The following is a 21,040-nucleotide window of genomic DNA, read 5'->3' as shown; positions in this document are numbered from 1 at the left end:
GGTGGTTACACTTACATATACAAATGGTCAAAATTAACTAAATTGTGTTTTATTCTTCCATTAGGGAGAAGGAAAGATGTTTCACCAGGAAAACATTAAAAAAAAAAAAAAAAGGCTTCGTGCAACTAGCGTTTAACTAGTAGAAAGAAGAAAACTTGGTATATCAATAACTTACCTAATTTTTTTTAATGACATTATTTTTTTTCAAGTGTTTTTAAGTACTTTTTCAAGTTTCAAAGTTATTTTATTTTCAAGTATAAATAAATAAACCAGCCTTGTGAATTCATCTAAACAGAGAAACTCAGGCTTGTGGATCAATATACTGGAGAGATAACCAGTAGCATAAAAATATTTCAGTCTCTGTGAATAGAAAATAGAATGCTTCACAATCTGGAGAATTTTAAGACATGAAAGAGCCCAAAGAAGCAAAGGTAAAAAGATCAAACACAAGATGCAGAACTAACAGCTGTGACTTAGTGAGTTAAATATGCTGAATAAATCAAACTTAACAAAGCACCACAAGTTGGTAGCTTCCAAGTAATTAATACACTAATCAGAAGCACATGCAATATTAGTCAGGACTACCTCATTGTGACAGCAAGGACTCCTTGGTTACAATGGATATTCTTCATTTGCAGGTAGAGTTATAGAAAGTAAATTAGGTAAAGGCATGCTTGAGGCAAAGAGGAAGTAACATAATTTGCTCTATCTAAGGAGTCTCTATTTGTGGTGAATGAGATGAAAGTTCCGTTTTCATCTCACATCTGTTCCAGATCATTCTTCTCACAGTAAGACAGAACATATCTGCTAATACTTGGGCAAATAAATGTGAATTCATAGATTAGAGTTGTACTTATACGTTTCTTTCCAAGGCTCATCCCCAGTTTTAAGAGTGAAACGAACATTTTACCCATGTTATTAATGTCTAATTAGTAAATGAAAAAAATGTTTGAATACCACAAGTCAATCTAACTTCACATTTCTTGCATTTCTACATAAAGCCAGAATTAGCAGACACTTTAGAAGATTAAACCTGTGATCAAAATATGGGCTTACATAAGCTAACCAATAATTATCTTTTCTTTGGAATAGTTAGCTCTTGACAATGCTTCATCCCTGACAGACCTGTTACTTGACAGAGCACACCAGGGAGTCCACTATTTTATCCATCTAGCTGTCCTCCATCCACACCCTCTAGTCTCTTATTCTTTTCTTGAAATCACATATCCTGCTTATATTCCCTGTAATTACTTCTACTTAAATTTTCTATTACCTGTTCTTTACTGAGAATAGGGAGCCTAGAAGATCAGAACTCATAAAAAGAAATAGCTAAAGCACCAAAGTCTCTGAGGTGAAAGAAACAGTAGTCCAACTGAGGTTATATTCTTTCCCAACTATACACCTTAGCTGCTGAGGTTATATTCTTTCCCAACTACACACCTTAGCTGCTACTGTTCTATTACATACATACTTCAGGTTGCACTGGCTCAAATTTAAATACCATCACCCTAGTTTCCTGACTTTCTCACTTCATATTTTTTCCTTCCTAAATCTAAAAAGGGAAGGTGGAATCAGTTGCTTCATAAACATTTATTAATGGACAGAATCAAGGAATCAAGTCAAAAAGGAATTTCTGGCTACTGCTACTATTTTTTCAATTAACCAAAACAAAATAAGTAGAGAATGCAAAGAAGAATTTATGGAGTAAGCTCCCTTAGAGTTGATAAGATTACAAATATGTAGAAAGAAAATCTGCTTTTTATCCATTAAATCACTAAATTCATTTATATTAATTTATGTTGATATAAAAATAAATGTGTCTAGTAATGGATATCATTAACTTATGCATAAGATAATCTCCTACCCAAGTAATTAAAAATGCTGAAAATGTAATGGCTGCACAGTAACACCAGAAACACCTTCATATAATGAGAGACCCAGGGAAGATAAACGTGACATTTAGCCTCTAAATCTGGCTTTAGGGAAGTTTATTTTTTGAACCAAAACAATTAGATCAAATTTTTCTGAAAAAAAAAAAAAGAAGGGATCTTTGAAGACATTTCCTTCTCCACATAGTTGGATACTGTGTGAAATGTTACCTTGCCTAAACGAACCTGTTTCATTCTCATAAAGATATTGTACAACCAAGAAAAGGAGGAGACAACTCTTTCATTAAGAAAAAAGGAAAAGGAATATTGAATCAGTTGCACAATTTTGCCTCTTTGGAGTGTCAATATCCTTATCCATAACACTATAATATTACATTCCCTTGAAATTAATGAAGGTTAAGTGAAACAGTTTATGTGAAAGTGTTCTATAAACTATAGGAAATATGTGAATTTAAAATGCCATTTTATTCATGAGGATAATTATAATGAAAATAAACTAAAATAAATCATATTGAAGAAGGTAGATATTAAGCAAATCATTGCTCATCTAGACCAAAACAGTCTTAAAAAGAGACATTTGTCTTACAAATTGGTTCAAAGAATTTGTTCATACTATATATCTAAGTAGATGGTGAATGGCATTGATTGGATCCAAAGTCCCCCTCTCTTGGATTTTATGAGGCCCATTCAGAATGAGCCAGGTTGAGAACACCACCAATTCCATGTTCTGAGTCCATCTGTTGGCAAAAATGTAATGCAAACAGCTTTATAAGTGCTATTTTCAATGAAATATCACAGAACAGCTTGTCCCAATGATATTTCTAAAGCTTGCCTGCAAACCGCCTACTGGGAAATCCAAGTGAAAGAGAAGAGGGAAGAGAAAGAAACCCATACATACAAGTGACAAAAATTGAAAAAAGAACAAAAGATGGAGGGAGACAAGCTAGAGGAAAGTGAGCACTGGAGAAAAATAAGGAGCAATGAGAGGTGCAATATTAAACACAGACAAAATTAGTTGGAAACCATAAGGAATAGAGAATTTTTTAAAAATTATCTAAACATCTTGGGTTGGAAGATAGAGAAATGATCACAAATAATTTGGCATGTCCAGCGAAGTGAAGATAAAAGGAGCAGGAAAACCCAGAAAACATGTAATAGCTAAGTAATTGGAGGATAATTATTAAAATGTGAGAGGAAAATGATGTAAAATAGCCATTTTTCTAAGTTTCACTTTTTTTTCTGTAATATACAAATTCATTATTCCAAAAATAATATAGATTTCAATGTGTATCATTAACTGCAAGGAAGGAAACATCCTCCTCCAAGTCCCTTCTTTTAATATAAAAATGTACTCACATAGCACAAAAGAGACCAGCATTACAATATAAGTAGTATACATGCAATGATTAAAAAACAAAATATTTTACTGTAGATGATGTCATTCTGGGCACTTACCTGGGGTCGAATAACTTTAACAATATTTTTGAGGGCAGTGTCAGGGGATGGAGGTGAGCAGTCAGGTGTTGGGCCTGTTGAGCTGTTTCTATGGTTACTACTTCCTGGAGCAGTAATTGCTACCTCAGATGCATTATCTGTGAATAAAAATAGAACTGCCATAAACCTAATCACTCAGTTTACCATTTAAGACTTGAAATTACTTTAGTGAACAAGAATTGAGTTTTTAACTTAAAACTGGTATCAATTATAAGATCATAATGAGGAATATGCACAGCAGTATATTTTAAAGATAATGTTTATTGAATGCTTTGCTTTCCTTTGGAATGGTAAATATCATATCCTGTAGTATTATTTCAAGAAGAGTATTATTATACAATTCACAATGATAGATCACCCAACACAGCTATTAAGACTGTCATTATTATACAAATGGCCAAAACTTCAGCTTACCTAAGAAGAATATGATTTTTTAATATGAATGGGCTTAGTTTTCCCCATCATCTCTCAAATGGTTATTGATCTTTTTAAAGTGGAAGTTTTGCATCTCCCTGAGGTATAAAATCCAAATTCAAGCCTCCTCAAACCACATTCCCCAGAAGTCCCTCAACTATTGAGAGGCATCCCAGTGAATTAACCTGAGAACACTGACATTTGTCAACAATAGTTTTATAATGTAGACTGACACAAAACTATCACACCCAGATAAACACATCTTATACAAACTAAATCTCTTCCTTATGTTTAGTATTGAGAGTTGGAGGAGGAATAAAGGGATGACTTTAAAGTCAGCAACCTGCATAAAACTTAAATTTTTATCATAACAAAATGACAAGAAAAGATGCAGTTTTAGAGTGTTTAATATACTTAGAAAAGAATGGGAAAAAACACCATAAATAACTCTTGCTAGCACATAAAAGATATATTATCTTAATGACAATTTGGCAATCCTCTACAGCTTTGTATGGAAAGCATTGCAAGCTCAGATCTAAAAAACAAACAAAATTCCTTGTTTTTAATTAGTTCCCAATAATTTTCTGTCCTAGGCAGTTGAAATTGTGCAAAAGAGACTGAGACTGTGAATTCTTTATAGATTAGTAAATTTTCTCTGTTCCATGGCCATTGTCTACAATCCCAAGTGAAAAGAAATAATTTATGAAGACACCTCTTGCTTACAAAAAGTGAATGGATGAAAACTCTACCCACCATATAAAAACATAATTCTGTTACACTGGGCAGTCCAGACACAGGTTCATGAAACAAACAAACAAACAAAAATACAAATGTGACATATTGAATTAAATAGATTATGTATTAAATAAGTCTTAAAAGTACCAGAGATCACTCTTGACTCAGGTTTAATGGATAAGGTGAGATTTGAATTAGCATCTCAAGAATACCCAGAGTTCTGAAAGACAGTAATTGGGTGGTCTTCTGACTATACTAGAATTAGTATGAGTAAATACTGAAGCAGAGATAAAATATCAGTCAACAAGACAATGAAAAGTAGCCCTGATCCTCTCCAACTTGTACCTTCCTTTCATTCATTCAACCATACATCTTAAAACATTTAAGGGCAACTATATGTCAGGTATTATTTTATATTCTAGGCAAAAAAAGAACCTTTAGGCAGAGGGTAAAAGGTAGGGAAGGATGAACAGGTAGAGCACAGAGGACATGTAGGGCAGTAAAACTATTCTGTATGATAACAATAGTGGTGGATACATTGTCATTGTACATTTGTCCAAACCCATAGAAAGTACAGCATCAAAAGTGAACCCTAGGATCATTTATATGGACATTGGATGATAATGGTGGGTCAATGTAGGGTCACTGATTGTAACAAGTATACCACTATGGTGGGTAATGTTGATAATGGGGAAAGCTGTGCCTGTGAGGGGAGGGTACACGAGAAACCTGTATACCTTCTGCTTGATTTTTCTGGGAACCTAAAACTTCTTTAAAAAATAAAGTTTAATAAAATTTTTAAAAATCTATGCTCTTAAGAAGTATATAGTCAAGTGTGACATCAGACATGTAGAAAAAGTGTAATGTAATATCATTTGAGACCTGATAACAGATAAAGAAAACATGATGAGACAGCAAGAGGAGAAGCAATCAACAGACCGTGGCTATGAAAGAAGAGAGAGCTGTGAAAGGTTTCCATTTTCAGGCAAGAAAGCTGAGATGGAATATAAAACATAAGGAAGGGCATGGAGGTGAAAAGAGCATAGACAAAGCCATTATTTTATGTTAGGAAAAATTTGGAGATAAGTTTAAATAAGTACTAGGGAGTTTTATAGTATATTAGTTTATATTTAATTTGTAGGCAATGAGAAATATTGAGAATGTTTAAGCATGAAGTGACATACTAATAGTAGCTAATGTTTATTGAACTCCAGTGAAATAATGTTAAAGACATTGTTCTCTTTCTTTATTCTCTCTTTTGTAGTTCTCATTGTTGTCTCTCTGTGTTGTATTCTGAGTAGCTTTTTCATACTCATTTTCCAGTTTATTGGCTCTTTCCTCAGCAGTGTCTAGTCTACTGTAAAATCATTTTCATAATTTCACGTACACTTCACAATTCTAAAATTTCTATTTGGTTCTTTTTCAAATGTACAATGTCATCATTTGGCGTTTTTCAGGTTTGTTTTTTTTTTTTTTTTTTTTTTTTTTTTAGCAATTTCAAGCTTGCTTTTATTTAGTAGAAAATAACAAGCATAGTTTTTGGTTTTTTAAAATCTGTGCCTGATAATTCCAGTATCTGAAGTCTTCATGAGTCCGTTTCCATGTCTTTGACTCTCATTCACGGTATTTTGTTCCATTACCTTTCTCATCTTCAGTTCTGTGCTACCTGTTACTCAACTTTTGTTAGCACAAGATATACAACATTAAACTTAATTCTTTGTCTGTTAGTACATATTAATTTAAAAAAGCATCCAAATTACATTCTAATACCAGATGCTGAAGTCTGAGGACAACTTGCCTGCTCAATGTTAGACAATTTATTTAACCTCTCTGGACATCAGTTTTTTAACTTTAAAAATGAGAATGATTAATAATTGTCTAGAAGAAAGTTACTGTTTATGTGTGTGAATAAAATGAGAGAATATATATGAAAAATATCTAGCATATTAACAGGTACATAATATGGGTTTTATTTTTCCCTATAAACCAAATATCCTCAGAATTAAAATAAAACATAGAAGAGGAAAGAAAAGCCAGAGGGAAAAAGAGAACTAAATAATAATAATAATAATAATAATAATAATAATAATGCTTTGCAGATAATACATCTAGAGTAAAGACTGTGTATTTGGATAGAATTTGAGAAAAGTATCTTTTGGCTATTAACACAAACTGGTAGAGATAGAATTTAACTCCAGGAATAAGAGATGATCCCCTGAGGAATGATTCACTTGCAAGGGCTGGCCCTGTTGACTACCTTTCCATCAAAGTCAGAAAAATTGAGGGGTACTTTATGCAGACTGTAAGGCAAATGCCTTTTGAATGTATCTTATATGTAATTTAATACATAGTACAGGACAGCAGGTAATCAAGTACTAAATTATTTAGAAAATATTATAACTGTCTCCATCTTCTGAATCCATGATCTATATCATTACACTGATAATTTAATTTTATACTACCTTGCATTGTTCATTATCTCTTCCAGACTAGGTTATATTTTTGCAGACACTTATATTTCCCTTATCCCCTTCATAGTTCTTAGCTCAATGCCTTTAAAAATACTAAATGAAATAAAGTGAATAAAGCAAAACCTGTATGCCAGTGGTAACCATCAAAAATGCCCTTAATTACATAGAGAAAAGTGATCTGGTTTTTGTAATTCTATGGTCCCTTTTGGAGAAAATCCAAATGAGAAGCATATTTTAAATATCTTTTATTATATTATTTTTGAAAATACCAATTATCCAGTGAATTTGTGAAACGACAGCCTGTATTCAAGACAGTTTTACATGGTCAACCTACATTTTACACCTGCAGCTACAAAACATTGCTGATGAAAAAGGACATGAGGTGGGCAAAAGCTGCTTAAGAGAAAATTACTAAATATACTTGCAATTTCAGACTGAAATGAGACTTATCTTCTAGTCAGCTTCTCTTACTACACATTAAATTATGCGTTATGACTGTCCACTTCCTCTAAAATAACAAGCTAAGAAAAAAAAATCTTCTAGCTTACTTGAGCTTTTAAAAGAAAAGTATTCTATGAATACAAAATAATTCATATGCAATGTTACAGAGTAGAATTTTAACATCATTTACTAGCATGTACTGAGCAGCTAAAGTGCACCAGAGGCCATGCTAATTCCTATATAGCTGACAAGTAGAACTGAGATTACTTCTGGCTGGGGACTCAAGAAAAGTGTCAAGGCAGAGGTTGTGACTAAGCAGGTCTCTGACAGATTAGTATGATTCATACATGAAGAACTGAGTGGGAAGGGCATTCCAAGAGTTGAAGGTATGATCAGCAAAAGATAGAGAGATGGAAAGAATTGGACACAATTGTGGGATAAACAAGAGTTCAGTTTGAATAGGATATTCATGGAGGAAATATCAAGCACTGCATGGATCATAAACAACAAACCTGAGCTTTGAAATCAGACAAACCTAATCTGAAATCCTGCCATATTGTTTTAAATTGAAGCCGAGCTGACATACAATATCTTGTCAGTTTTAGGTATACATTGAAGTGATTTGATATTTCTACATATTATGAGATGATCCTCACAGTAAGTCTATTTCTGAATTCTCACCATATATTGTTATCAATTCATTTATAGACTCACACTTATTGTAAATAATGCTACAATGAATGGAGAGGTGCATATATTTTCATTCTCTTTGTACAACATCCTAAGTGGAATTGCTGGATTGCATGATGGTTCTATTTTTAATTCTTTGAGGAACCTCCCTATCATTTTCCATAGTGGCTACACAAGTTGACATTCCCACCAGCAGTTTTCTCCTTGCCTTTACTTCAGTCTGTGTGTGCCTCCATCAGAAAGAATGAATACCCAACTTTTATAGCAACATGGACTTGACTCGAAGAGATTATGCTGAGTGAAATAAGTCAAGCAGAGAGAGTCAATTATCATATGGTTTCACTTATTTCTGGAGCATAACAAATAGCATGGAGGACATGGGGATTTAGAGAGGAGAAGGGAGTTGGGGTAAATTGAAAGGGGAGGTGAATCATTAGAGACTATGGACTCTGAAAAACAATCTGAGGGATTTGAAGTGGCGGGGGGTGGGTGGGAGGTTGGGGTACCATGTGGTGGGTATTATAGAGGGCACGGATTGCATGGAGCACTGGGTGTAGTGAAAAAATAATGAATACTGTTATGCTGAAAATAAATTAATTTAATTAAAAAAAAAAAAGATCTGAAGTGATTTCTTACAGGGAGCATAGAGATAGGTCTTGTTTGTTTGTTTAACCATTCAGCCATCCTATATCATTTGATGGAAGCATTTAGTCCATTTACATTTAAAGTATTTACTGATTTGTATGTATTTGTTGCCATTTTGTTAATTGTTATCTGATTGCTTTTATAATTCTTTTCTCTTCCCTTTTCTTAGTCTCTTTCCTAGTGGTTCATGTTTTTCTTTAGTGTTATTTTTGGGTTTCTTTCTCTTTCTCTTTATTTATCTATTTTTTTGTGCATCTAGCTATTGTAGATTTTGGTTTGTAACTACCATGTGTGTGCATGTGTGCATGTATATACATAAAATGAAAGTAATAAAATCAGGTATATCAGTCATTACATTAAGTATTTATAGAAAAACTATCCCCCAACAAAAACAGAGATGATGGTTATTAAGATGTGAGCTGGGTCTGTGGTTTCATCTGATGTTTGACTGGAAGCAGTGGGCTTCCCTCTCATGGTTGTTGGCAGCACTCAATTTTCATGAACTGTTGGCCTTAGTTTCTCACTGTCTGTTGACTAGAAGCTTCCCTCAGTTCCTTGCCATGTAAGTCTCTCCACAGAGGCTCACAATGGGACAGTGGCTTCTATCAGAGTGAGTATGCCAGGGAGCAAAAGAAAACTAGCAAGACGGAAGCCAGAGCTTTTTTGTAATCTGATCTTGGAAACGACACCTATTATTTTAGCCATATTCCATTCACTAGAAGCATGTCATTAGGTCCAGTCCACCTACAAGGGGAGGGGATTATACAAGGGCATAGATACTAGGAGGTGGGACAATTGGGAGTTATGTTAGAGACTAAATATCAACAGGATATTTGTGCGGCGAAAAAGCTACTCTCAGATGGCAAAAGAAATGGATACAGCCATTTTGGAAAGCAACATCGTTAAGATCATTGCCTCTTGATAGCACAGACATCTTACCTTGGTTTGTTAGGTTCTTTCTCAGTTTTAAACCTGGAATTCCTGCGTCCTGGGAACTCCTTCAGTCCTGGGGCTTGGTTAGTCACCCTACACTATGGGCTTTAAATCATGACTCCACACTACTAGAAATGTGAACTTGGGTTAAGTTACTTAATTTCTCTGTGCTTCAGTTTCCTAATTTGTAAAATAATAATAGTGTATCTGTAGAAACTAAATGAGATACATGTAAAGTGCTTAAAGCAATGTACGGCACATAAAAAGTGCCCAATGATATTAAATATATTAAAATATACATATCCTTTCATTAGGGTATGCACACAATTATTATCCTAACAAGGATACTTTTGACAATGAAAGGGAGTTCTAGTAACAATTGGACCACATCAACAGACATTAAAGGGAATGTTCAGGGAAAGTAGTAGGATGTTCCTTAAATGTGATTCACATTGAAATTCATATCATAGAAATAAAAGTACCTCCATATAAAATAAGTACAATGATGTTTGTTGCTCTTTTGTTAACAGCGGAAAAATAATACAAAATGAAGTGAACACTCATCAATAGAGGTGGAATAAATCACGATACATAATACCATGAAATATTATGCAACCTTTAAAAAAATAAATTATAGTGATACCCACTGACTGGGAGGTGCTCTGAAATACTGTTGAATGAGAAAAATAATATGTAGGAAAATATTTAAGGCTTTTCTTTTTGTAAAATAAATGTTTCACACTCAGAGGCAAATGCTGAAGTTTAAATTTCAGGATCCTAAACTTTCATGGGCCTGTTCCAAGGAGCTGGGAGGGTCCCTGGAAATGTCTTTGTGAATTTTATGAAAAGTAAAAAATTTTAATTGCAGTAAGTTAAGATCTCTTCAAATTTTTTCCAACTCCAGTTTTCTTGCTATCATAGTTCTCTTTGGTTTTGGTAGTATTAAAATGGCTGCAGACATTTTTGGAATCTGGCTAAGGGGAAGATGAGTTGAGGATACATGTGCTTTGGATTTAGTGGGACATATTTGCAAGGTTGAAGTCACTTCCTTGTATAGTCCAGATGTTAAAATGGCTTCTAGAAATTTTCCTGTCACCTCTTGAGCCAACCCACCTGGTGTGTGACTATAAGATTTAGAGCACTACTACAATATGAGTGATATTGTGATATGAATGTGGCCTAGAAATATTTATGTGCCAAAAATATTTGATATGTATAGAAGATCGTACATGGAAAGTTCTTCCAAATCCTATAGCTTAGATATGAAACAGAGGTTTCCTCAAATTTGGCAACAATCCTAAAAAATAGTTTGGCAGTACCAATAAGAGATTATGAAACTAAAAGGAAACTTTCTACCAGCTAATAAAAAAACACTAATATCAACCATGCTAAAGGAAAGACTGAATCAGTCTATTTCTCTACACTAGCATTATCTAAGAGAAATATAAAATGAGCCATATATGGGATTTTAAATTTGTTAGTAGCCCCATTTAAAATTTTTTTAAATAGACAAAATTAATTTTATTTATTTATTTGCCAGAGAGAGAAAGAGATAGTGAGAGAGGGAACAAAAACATGGGGAGTAGGAGAGGGAGAAGCAGGCTTCCCACTGAGCACGGAGCCCAATGCAGGACTCGATTCCAGGATGCTGGGCTCATGACCTGAGCCAAAAGCAGCCGCTTAATGACTGAGCCACCCAGGCACCCCAATGAAATTAATTTTAATAATATATCATTTAACTCAATTTATCCAAAATGTCATTTCAATTACTAATAAAATACTTTACATTGCTTTTTTGTGTACTAAGTCTTCATAATCTGAAGTATAATTTACACTTTTAGCATGTGAATTCAGGCAGTAAACTTTCATGATTGGTACCTGAACTCTATTTAAATTTTGTAAAATTACAGTTGGAAAAGTAGATTCGACTGTAAACAAAGTTGTTCTAAACCTAAAAGTTTTCAAATAACTGAATTGAGTAGCAAAACATTATTTTCCTTTAGTGTTTTCATCCACATTGACAAAATTATTTCATTGTTTTTAGGAAAATTGATTTTGACATAAAATAATTTCAGCTTCAAAATTATGTCTACCCAAGTTAAATAAGTTCCCTGACTCAATATTATTAATAGAAAAGTCAAAGGGTGCTGCATAAGTTTAAATTATAAGTTTGGATCCTGCTAAAAAAAAGTTTTAAAATGTTTTTTGGGGATATTTAATTTTAATTTTAAGCAAATAATTTTCATTGATTCTCTTTTCACTGTTGAGAACAAACTTCTTATCAAATTTATTATGCAGCTGATGAACGTACCTCTTATTATTTTCCACTCAATTGTCTTTAAAAAATTTTTTTAGACAATAAACTACCTTTTTAGTTTGCTCGGCCATGGCAAATTGAAATTAGCATTGTCATGAAATTTGTCATATACCATATCCCAATCTCTCCTTTTCCCCTTTAGTCTTTCAGTCATTGTGTGCAAGGTGAAAAAGGAGATGAGATAAGGGGAATGGGGAAACCCTGGTAATGTTAGTAAAATCCCAGCCCTTCCTTTGTCCACCAAAATTTATGCATGATGGCCCTTTAAAACTGTAACTGCCTGGGGAAGACCAGCCAGTTTCTCCATTTAATTAGCAACAGCAAAAAGGACAGACTTGCTCACAGACAACTATAATCAATATGAATGGCTACAATGAAAGAAAAAAATAAAGTTGCAAACTAATAGGTACGGCATGATTCCATTTTAGTAAAAAGAAATAAAACCCATATGTATATACATATATATGCTTTGCTTTGCTTGTATCCTAACGTATATATACTGAGCTGTTAGTATTGTTAAAGTGAAGGTGGTGAGGAAGTAGGCACAATTGGGTCAGGCAAAATGGAGGAAATGATTAATATTCCCCTTATAAAATTATGCATTGTATTATAGGTTTTAATTCAGAACTACACACATACATTGGTCGTTCATAAGCCACCCAATATAGAAAAAAGACTTTTTCAAGTATGATATAATGTACTATTATTTATTGTTAATTCATAATTTCATAAATTAAACCGGAGATTAGGACTTGATTATCTGATATATTAAGACTGCCTCTGAGATCTAGTAAGTAGTTTTTCTAAGTGCTTTACGTATGTGTGAAAAGAATACATGTATTCTCTATTGATGGATACCTGTTTCTAAGATATGTCTATTAACTCATGATTGTTAGTTGTATCATTCAACACAGTATATTCTTATGTTATGTTTCTTAATTTTTTTTCATTTTTTAAAGTATATTCTTAAATTTCTTCAATTTCATTTTCAGTGAATTATGATATATTAAAATCTTACACAAACTGTGGATTTCAGTTTGTCATTGAAATCATATCAGTTTTGCCTTTTAATATTTCAAGGCGATGTTGTACGTTAAAAATGTGTGAAAAATTTTGTGACTTTATACCTCTTTTTTTTTTTTTAAGATTTTATTTATTTATTTGACAGAGGGAGATCACAAGTAGGCAGAGAGAGAGAGAGAAAGGAGGAAGCAGGCCTCCTGCTGAGCAGAGAGCCTGATGCAAGACTTGATCCCAGGACCCTGAGATCATGACCTGAGCCGAAGGCAGAGGCTTAACCCACTGAGCCACCCAGGCGCCCCTGACTTTATACTTCTTGCTACATTGTGTTTTAGACTTTAATTGTTACACAGTATACCTCTTTATCTCTTTTAATGTTTTTAACTTTCAATTATATTTTGATTGATGCTACTGTGTTAATATCTCTCTTTAGGTTGTTTCACTTGATCTTTTGTTTTTTAACCCCATTGTGTCATTTTTATTTATGCTTGACTCCTGGAAAAAAACATGATTTTTAAAAATTGCATCAAAAATGATCATCTTTGTCTTTTATTAATTATTTTCTATTTTGTGGTTTTGGTTTGCCACACTTACTGCTGGCTTCACTTCTTTTTTCCCAGATTTAAGGACATTTTAATTAATAAATATTTCTTTATTCTCTTATTTTCCATTACTAGCTTGGGAGAATAAATTGTGTTTCTAATTTTTACTGGTTTCTCTTAAAATTTTTACTAAAAACATTTGCAACAACAAAAAAAGAAATCGAAAGTCATTAATTATCTTTGTCTCTTTAGTTTTTAGACCCACTTTACTTACTCTATGATCATAAGTCTCTATCTTCCTTGTTTTTATTGTCTGGAAATTTAACACCCCAGCTGTACATTTTTAGCAGTAGGCCTGATCCCTGGCTCCCATTTGAAGTGGACCTCTTTTAGATTCCATTACCCTGAAGGATGCAGTCTTCCTCTGGATCCTGCCCATTTCTGAGCCCAGTCACCAGGTAGACTATCATTTAGTTTCCAATTTCTACTTTGTGTTTCTGATCTAATTAAGGATAGGATATCTTCTTTCTTTCTTTCTTTTCAGCACAGCTAGAATTTGTAATTTTCTCATTTTATATTTTATCTCTCATCATTGTTTTTGGTGCAATGGAAAATAAGGGAAGGATCACTTTAAAATAAACCTGACAGACCTTGCTGAGTTGACAGGTCATGTTATACTTTCATAATCAGAAAAATCATAATTTAAAAAGCAAAATAATACATGTCTACATATGTAAAACAGATATTCATACAGATTTGTATAAAAGCTATGCACAGCAAAAAACAAACACACAAACAAACAAACAAAACCCAGGAAAGAAAGAAACCAGAATGTTAACAATAGTTACCCTGATAGGTAAGATTCAATAAAATAATTCACTTTCACTTATTTTACTTTGTACATATTTGAACAAAATTAACAAAATAATTTATTCAATTTTATAATGAGAACCTATTGTAATAAGTCCTATGTAAGTATGTAGTGATAAATTTATATTTAACTGGCTACTAGAAGAAAATATAAGCATTTTATTAGTAGCAATATTAAAAACTATGATACTATACTAAAGAATAAGAACGCCAATATAACAGGTTTTCCTAGGGAAAACAATGAAAAGATTTTAAATGAGTTCATAGGTTTAGAAAGACTTCTATGCTGCTGTTTCAGAATTTAGACAAATCCCTCCTTTCCACATTTGGTTAGAGTAATCAAAGTATGCTTCTGTTAAAATGATGATCCAGGATTCTCATACTTGCCTGTGACTTAAATTTTCTAAGGAAAGAAATGCTAGCTAGTTCACTGCTCTTGACTTGTTTACAGCAGTTTTTAGCATTCTATTATTCTCTTCTCATTTCCTCTATTCACAGGAAAGAGACACAGAAGACAGTAGATGACTATTCAGTAGTGATTTCAATGATTCTATAAGAAATGAAAGGTGTAGAAAAACCTCTGTGATTAAATGGCACCTACAATTCTTTCTCTGGCTTCTGTGCATAAATAGCAGAATAGAATATCCCACAGAGAACAAATGTGGCCAAGTTTGGCAGTAAAATATATAATTCTGGATGCGGTAACAGTCTATTTGAGCCCTATTGACTCAATAGGTACCTAGAATGCTTTAAGCTTTTGCTTTGCAATATATTGTAGATAAAACCTCTCCTATTACTTTACGTCTAATGTCTTATTTTTCTTTGTGTCTCATATACCCAAGGGCCTGGAAAATAGTAAGTCCTCAATAAATAGCTGAGGAACAAATGAATGAATCAATAATCTCATTAAAGAAGTTCTAAATGGTAGGATGGAACACTGAAGGAAGAGCTATGAATTAATACAAAGAGTCACAGAGATTTCTCAATGACAGATTTGTTTTTTAATTATCATCTCTTTCAATAAACTATTCATCTATTTTGATTCAGTTTCCTCAATTGCAATAAAAGATGGTGATAAATGTGATGAAATGAGAGATCTAGAAATATTTTTTGCATTAATTCTTGGTGGACTTTAAATAATGAAAATACTTTTAATTCTCTATTTTTTTTAACTAGCCAAACCTAGTCTCTTAATTCCCAAAAATAATAGCAGAGAATAAGCTATTTTGTCTTTTCATTTTTTATTAATCACCTGAGATACCCATGAAAAAACATTCTATTGTGAGTTTCTTCAATATGTGTATTCTAATATAAATATGAAATGTGATACACTGAATAAAATCTAGAATAAAATATAGTAATATAAAATTGTTACTTTCTAAATGTATAATGTGACTGTAGCTGGGTGTTAGTTAATTTTGCTAATGTACCTTAATTAAGAGTGTAGGAGTATCTAAAGAGAAAACTAGTCATTTTAGTATGTTACATTAATAATACAGCATCTATGGAAAAGAATATAAAATGAATTAGTGAGTTTACCAGTTGATGTATCTGATATGTCTAGACAGTGTAGGGAGCTAAAAAGGTTAAATATGAGACTAGGAGCATTATGCAAGATTTCTTTAAGATTATATTTTCAGTATAATGTTATTTCCAACTTAGAGCTGTATGTAGCAACTGCTAAACAGAACAAAATAAGAGTGAGTCCATGAAATAAATGAAATAACAACTTAATCATTAGAATGGGCTGAAATTCCCATTTCAACTGTAAATTCCCATGAACTGTGATTTGCTTCTATTAGGAGCACTGAGAATAATTCTTGTGAAGTGTTCAATCAGTAAACCAAACAAGATAATCTAAATTAGAATATTCTGAAGTATAAGCAAAAATGGAGGTTAAAACCTGTGTCCTTAGTAGATAGATGAAGGTTTATTTCAGGAAGTTTCAGTATTTTAGACATATTATCTATCCTTAGCCTATTCTCTTTCTTTCTTCAAAGAGGGAGATCACCTATATATTTAACATTAATAAGATAAATGCAAACTGTTTTGACATGATCTATTTTAACTTTCTAGATGACTAAGTTATTTTTAATTATTTTCTAATTATAAAAGCAGTATGTGTTTACTGTAGAAAATTTGGACAATACAAAAAAGTATGAAGACGAAGACAGAAATAACATGTAATCTTAGGATCCAGAGATAGTATATACAATTAATATAATACCTTTCAGGTCTTTTCTTCCTATGCACATACACATAATAATATTTTCAACTAAATATGTGTCAAATGATAAATATACATCTATTCATTCAATAGATATTTATTGAATGGCAACTACATGCCATTATGAAAATTTGAATAATTAGATATTATTTGAAAATATTAATGATTATGGATGAGTATATTCTTTGAATTTATCATTATTACTTAATTATTCACTTGTTTTCACTTTTGGTTGTCTCCAATACATCCACTTATTTTAAATTGATTAGAACATCCTCTAGTACTACTTCACACATGGGCATGATATAGATTTATCACAAAACACTAAAAAAGTCTCCAACTCTGCCTATTTTGTTTGAAAGGAAAAATTCAAGACTTATTCTGGCAAATTCAAAAGAATGTCAAAATTGCATGATTAAGTAATTAAGTAATCAATTAATGAACTGTGAGCGTGGTTAAGAATATGGTCTCCAGAGCTGAATATCCTGTATTCAAATTCCAGAGTTGCCATTTTCTAGCAAACTTTGAACTTTTCTGTGACTTGTTTCCCTTATCTGTAAAATGGGAATGAGAATACTAGCTACTTCATATATATTTGCTTAAGATTGAACAAATTAAGATTCACAAAGTAAGTATTTGATAACAGTAGCTATTATTTTTTTCATTAATGTTTACTTAGTACATTTTATGTGGCAGTGGTTTTGTTAGAAGCTCTGATTACAATGGTATTACAATGCTAAACAGACAAGCAAGATTTTTAACTTTATCAGATAAATAACCAAAACAGATACTAAAATAAATAACCTCAAAATAATTCCATGATGGCAATCAAAGCAAGGACTATAGAAGAAAGTAAAATTAGAAGGTGCTAAAGAGGAGAAAACATAGGCCTCCATATACTTAGTCTGGGGCATGAGTGTGTGTGTGTGTGCCTACAAAGGATTTTTCCCTGAGGGAGAATACCTATTGTCTACTTGGAGGAAAGAGAAGGAAAAGGGACAGTAGGAGCAGACATTGGATTAGGTAGGAAGGAGATTGCCCGTGTTAAAGAACTAAAAGGAATTAAAGATGGCCAGTATGGGAAGGTAGAAACTGATGAAAAAATAAGTCTAAAAATGGAAAGGAAGAAAGGAAAAAGGGAGGGAGGGAAAGAGAGAGAGAGAAAGAGAAGGAAAGAGAGAGAGGAAGGAAGGAAGGAACAAAGAAGAAAGAAATAAAGAAAAGGAGGAAGGGAGGGAGGGAGGAAAGAAGGAAGGAAAAGAAAGAGAGAGAAAGAGACAAAGAAAGGAAGAAAGGGAAAGAAGACATCATTCAGGGCATTCTGAACCTTATTAGGAATCTGGGTCATTTTTCTAAAAACAATGACAAGTCACTAAAAGGTTTTAACAGAGGAGAGATGTAATCAGATTTGTGATTTCTGAGATTATTTTGGCTGCATCATAAACAGTAAATTCAAGGAAGGAAAATAAGACAATATTTTATTATTAAAACAATCTCTAAGAGTAGTTGGTAATGGTAGAGAAACAGGGAGATTGGAGGTTTAATTAGGGATAGAGTATAAGTTATAGAATTAACTTCATCTTAACACTTACGGCTGTTAAAAATCACAAGACCTAGTGACTGATTGAATATAAGAATCAATGGAAACAGAGATGGCGAGAAAGACAGTTTTCTGCAGTCAGATGAATAATTAATTCATTCACTGAGATAAGGATCTGTGCATGAAGAACAAGTTTGAAGATAAAGATAGGAGTTTAATCTTGGCCATGTTAGGGTTAAAGCACCTTTGAGACATACAGGTAGAGATATTCAGTGGAGGATGGTTGGATGGATGGATGGATGGATGCATGGATGGATGGATGGAAGGAAGGAAGGAAAAATGGATGAGGCTGGAATTGAGAGAAGCAGTATAGACCAGAGGGAAAAACTGGGGAATCTTGTTGATAGTAACAGAAACCATACTATGGATGGAATAATTTAGGAAGAGAAAAAAAAAAAAAAGAATAGGAAGGACTTTGTCTGAACCTAAGGAACTCCAAACTTTTAAAGCCATACAGAAAAATGTCAGTGGTCAGCATAGAGAGGGAACAGTTCAATAAGATGAAAATTGTCCTTAGACATCAAAGGGAAGACAAGGTGTCACTAACTTGTGGAATGCTACTGAGAAATGTCCTCTCAATTTTGTGATATTAAGGTCATTGGTACCTTTAGGAAGTACATTTGGAAAGAGCAGTGAGGAATGGAAACCCAACTAAAGTAGGCAGAGACATGGAAGGAAAGGAAAAAAATTAACGTACTGAGAATGTGGAGGGATGGAGAGAAGCTAAGGAGTTAAAGGGAGTTAGGGGACTTTTCAGTTATTGTTTATTTATTGCTTTCATTGATAGCTGTTATTGTTGTTTCTGTTTTTTATATGAAAAAGTCTTAGGCAGATTTAAATGTTAAGGGAATGATCCAGTGGAAGGACAGTTAAAAATCAGGGTAAAGCACGAATGACTTGAAAGGGTCACACTCCTGAGAAGGCACAGGAAAGGTACTTACTAGAAGGAAAACCCCTCCACTTTAACAGAAGGCACAGGCAAGAGAAGGCTGCAGGGGAACTGCATTTGTAGACTTGGTGGAGGATGTCAGCACAGTTTCATCTCATGGCTTGACTTTTATTATGAATGAGAATATGAAGCTGTCTGCTGAGAGTGAGACACAAGGCAGGAAAAAGTACCTGAACTTTGAGGAGAGTATAGTAGAGTGAAACCACTGTGTCACATGGGTGGAGGCCCCATTTGAATTTGGTGGGCATAAATTTATTTTTTATTTTTACTTATTTATTTGTTTGTTTAGTTTTTGTTTTGTTGTTTTTTTTTTTTTTCAGAGATGAGACAGCAAGAAGAGGGGTGGAGGGAGAGAAAGAGAAATAATCCCAACCAGACCCCACACCCCATGTGGAGCCTGATTCAAGGCTTGATTCTACGACCCAGAAATCATCACCTGGGTCAAAAGCAGGAGTCTGACACTTAACTGACTGAGCCACCCAGGCAGTCCTAAGCATGAGTTTATGAATGTTTACCCCCATTTTTATTCATATTCTGACACTGTTCTATAGGATACCATAAATGACATAATAAAAAACCTATTACACACCTACCCCCACATCATCACTTCATAAAAGTTTATTATATTTTTAGATATCTTATTATTCTACAGTTCATGTTATCTATACACGGGACTGGTGAAATTGATTTGATGGAAACGTATAATTCTCTTTTTGTTTAGAATGCTGTTTCTTAAAGATAGCCAACTTCTACCAATTTGAACAAACAGAAATGATTACATTTTCAAATTGGTAAGCTGTCTATATGGATGAAGGAAACAGTTATGTTACCAGGATTTCTCTGCAGGGACTGCTGTCCTAGTTTTCTCTCTTTGCTCCCTCTATAAACCAATACTGGGTCACCAATTTACAATTTACTACTTTGATAAATGGCTAAGACATGACTGAACACAGAGCAAATGCCAAATAAATAATTGCTATTTGATAAAGGGTTCTTATCAGCTCAGCCAGTATTTGTATGTAAAAGAATGCTTCCAAGGGGCTTAAAAATAGTTTGCTCTCTTAAATGAGTTAAACATACCCACAGAAATCATATTGACACTACCCACTTGCTTAGCTAAGATAAACATTAGCCCTGGTCCAGTCTGAATTATTTTAATTTCAAAATTTTGGCATTAGAATTAAGAAGGCTCCACCATTTTGAAAAAAAAATATTTTGGTATAAATAAGTTACAGACTCACCCTCACACTTCTACCTATTTCAGGATGTTGGGGGAGGTGTTGTGGGTTGTGGGGGATTATTCACGAGAGGACATTTTCATTTCAGGTTGACCACAGTCCAGTAAGCACATTATCAAATTGAATAGAGGTGTGCAAGACCTGCACTATCCTGGCATGAAACAACTGACTGTGTCCTTATTATCAGAGATCATCTATTCTCTTCCATCAGGATTGGAAAACAGTCTTCACTGGTGTTGTTATAAATTGCTCATTAATCAAAATGGATTTATTGAGCATCCATAGTGTGCAAAGCCTGCACTAAGTGATTCAAAATAACAGGTTGCTTAGTTACCATAAAATGGAAAAATTCCCCTGTGAAGGTTAAAATTAAATGAAAGGGAGATAAGAAAACATTATCTTTGATGGCATCTGACTATTTCATAGGGCTTTTTCTGCCATTACAGCTATTTTCTCTCAAACATAATAGTCATTCATTCATTCATTCATTCACTTAATTATTCATTCATTTATGCAACTGACTCCTCACTACAACTATATAAGATCCTCTGCTTGATGCAGTAAA

At 33.3% G+C, this 21,040-nt stretch overlaps 1 protein-coding gene across 1 annotated transcript in view; it reads right to left on the bottom strand.

Moving 5' to 3' along the window:
- ANKS1B (ankyrin repeat and sterile alpha motif domain containing 1B) overlaps positions 1-21,040 on the bottom strand; it is a 1,114,451-nt gene that overhangs the window by 642,399 nt on the left and 451,012 nt on the right. The window contains 1 exon segment of the mRNA XM_045084805.1: positions 3,345-3,481. Within this exon segment, the coding sequence (XP_044940740.1) occupies positions 3,345-3,481 (137 nt within the window).

The sequence above is a fragment of the Mustela putorius genome, unplaced genomic scaffold, assembly GCF_011764305.1.
Source record: "Mustela putorius furo isolate JIRA1106 unplaced genomic scaffold, ASM1176430v1.1 tig00000788_pilon_pilon_pilon, whole genome shotgun sequence".
Classification (NCBI taxonomy): Eukaryota; Metazoa; Chordata; class Mammalia; order Carnivora; family Mustelidae; genus Mustela; species Mustela putorius.
The sequence above is the reverse complement of the archived record's forward strand: the minus strand, read 5'-3'. Positions and strand labels throughout refer to the sequence as shown.